Below are 1,224 nucleotides of genomic sequence, written 5' to 3' on the forward strand. Positions count from 1 at the left end.
TAAATTATCTTAGTTCGTATGAGGCTATTGTTCTTCAAACGTTTCTGTTTTAATGGTTTGATTAAATTTCATCCCTGTATTATGTTTTGTGAATTGTTTGAAAATTGATAAAAATATTTAAGTAAGTATATTTTATTTTCTAGCTCTTAACATTTTTTTTTTAAATTAAACTTGTTTTATTTCGACTTTCTCTATATCCATTAGGAAAAAAAAAATGCAATATGAAAAATATAAAAACAATACACAGATTTTAAGCTAGAATTTTTATATTGGAAGAAGATAGTTGAGCATATGAAGTAGATTGTAGGAAGATAGTAAAATAAAACTATTTATTGTCGACCTACTTTTCGCTTCACTATCCAGAGCTTCGTCAGGGCTGTAAAATTGTAACGGAGATGACGTGTGAGTATTCACTTTATTCGATAGTTTTATTTTACTATTTTGATACCTTTGATATTATATTGACCACAACCCGGACTACAAGGATATTTATTTTGTAATTTTTATTTTGCTGGGTTAATGTTTCTTAAACAAGTAATACATGTACTAAAGGATCGAAAGAAAAAAACATAAATTTATTTTAGACTATTTATTTTCCATATTGATTAAATAAAATTAAATTAAAAATAAGGAGCGTATCTGAGGATCCTAGTGACTGGAGAGGACTTGTAGGAGTAGATCGGGGAGGTGATGGGGTCGACGTTGGTGTAGCGGATGCTGGCTAGATAGCTGGCCGACCTCAACTCCTCCTGCTGCTGCTTCAGCACTTGTTGTTGTTGTTCCAGCTGTTGCTGCCTCTGCTGCAGTTGTTGGATCTGCTTTTCCTGTAACTCCTGTTGAAACCTCCCGAACTGGGCAATGATCGGGTTCACCTCGCTCTGCGACTGTTTGTACTGCTGGACTGGGGGGTTCTGTTCTCCGCTCTTGAGGGGTGCCGTCGTGTACTGGACTTTCTGGAGGCGACCGTCGTTCAAGTAGACGTGGTAGCTGCCTGAGCCAGATCCTTGTTCTTGTCGCAGCCTCTGTTCAACCTTATCGCTTAGCTTTCCCAGGTCTTCTGCTTCGCTCTGCAATTGTATTAAAATATTTTATATTAATAAATTCGGTTAATTAATAAGGCGATTCGAGACACTTTCTAGTCAGATATTAGCGTAATTACCTGTTGAGAATAATATTCGGATTTTTTGTTGAATTCAGGCGGCAATAGCAGAAGTGCTCCTTCAG

At 36.4% G+C, this 1,224-nt stretch overlaps 1 protein-coding gene across 1 annotated transcript in view; it reads right to left on the bottom strand.

Moving 5' to 3' along the window:
* Window positions 1-595: 595 nt before the first annotated feature.
* LOC106687269 (transcription factor SPT20 homolog) overlaps window positions 596-1,224 on the bottom strand; it is a 1,610-nt gene continuing 981 nt past the window's right edge. The window contains exons 4-5 of the mRNA XM_067048698.1: window positions 1,160-1,218; window positions 596-1,067 (exon numbers count right to left, since the gene is read on the bottom strand). Of these exons, the coding sequence (XP_066904799.1) occupies window positions 621-1,067; window positions 1,160-1,218 (506 nt within the window). The 3' untranslated portion in view covers window positions 596-620. The remainder of the gene's footprint in view (window positions 1,068-1,159; window positions 1,219-1,224) is intronic.

Source organism: Halyomorpha halys, unplaced genomic scaffold (genome assembly GCF_000696795.3).
Source record: "Halyomorpha halys isolate HHAL.00 unplaced genomic scaffold, Hhal_1.1 Scaffold38.1, whole genome shotgun sequence".
NCBI classification, from domain to species: Eukaryota; Metazoa; Arthropoda; class Insecta; order Hemiptera; family Pentatomidae; genus Halyomorpha; species Halyomorpha halys.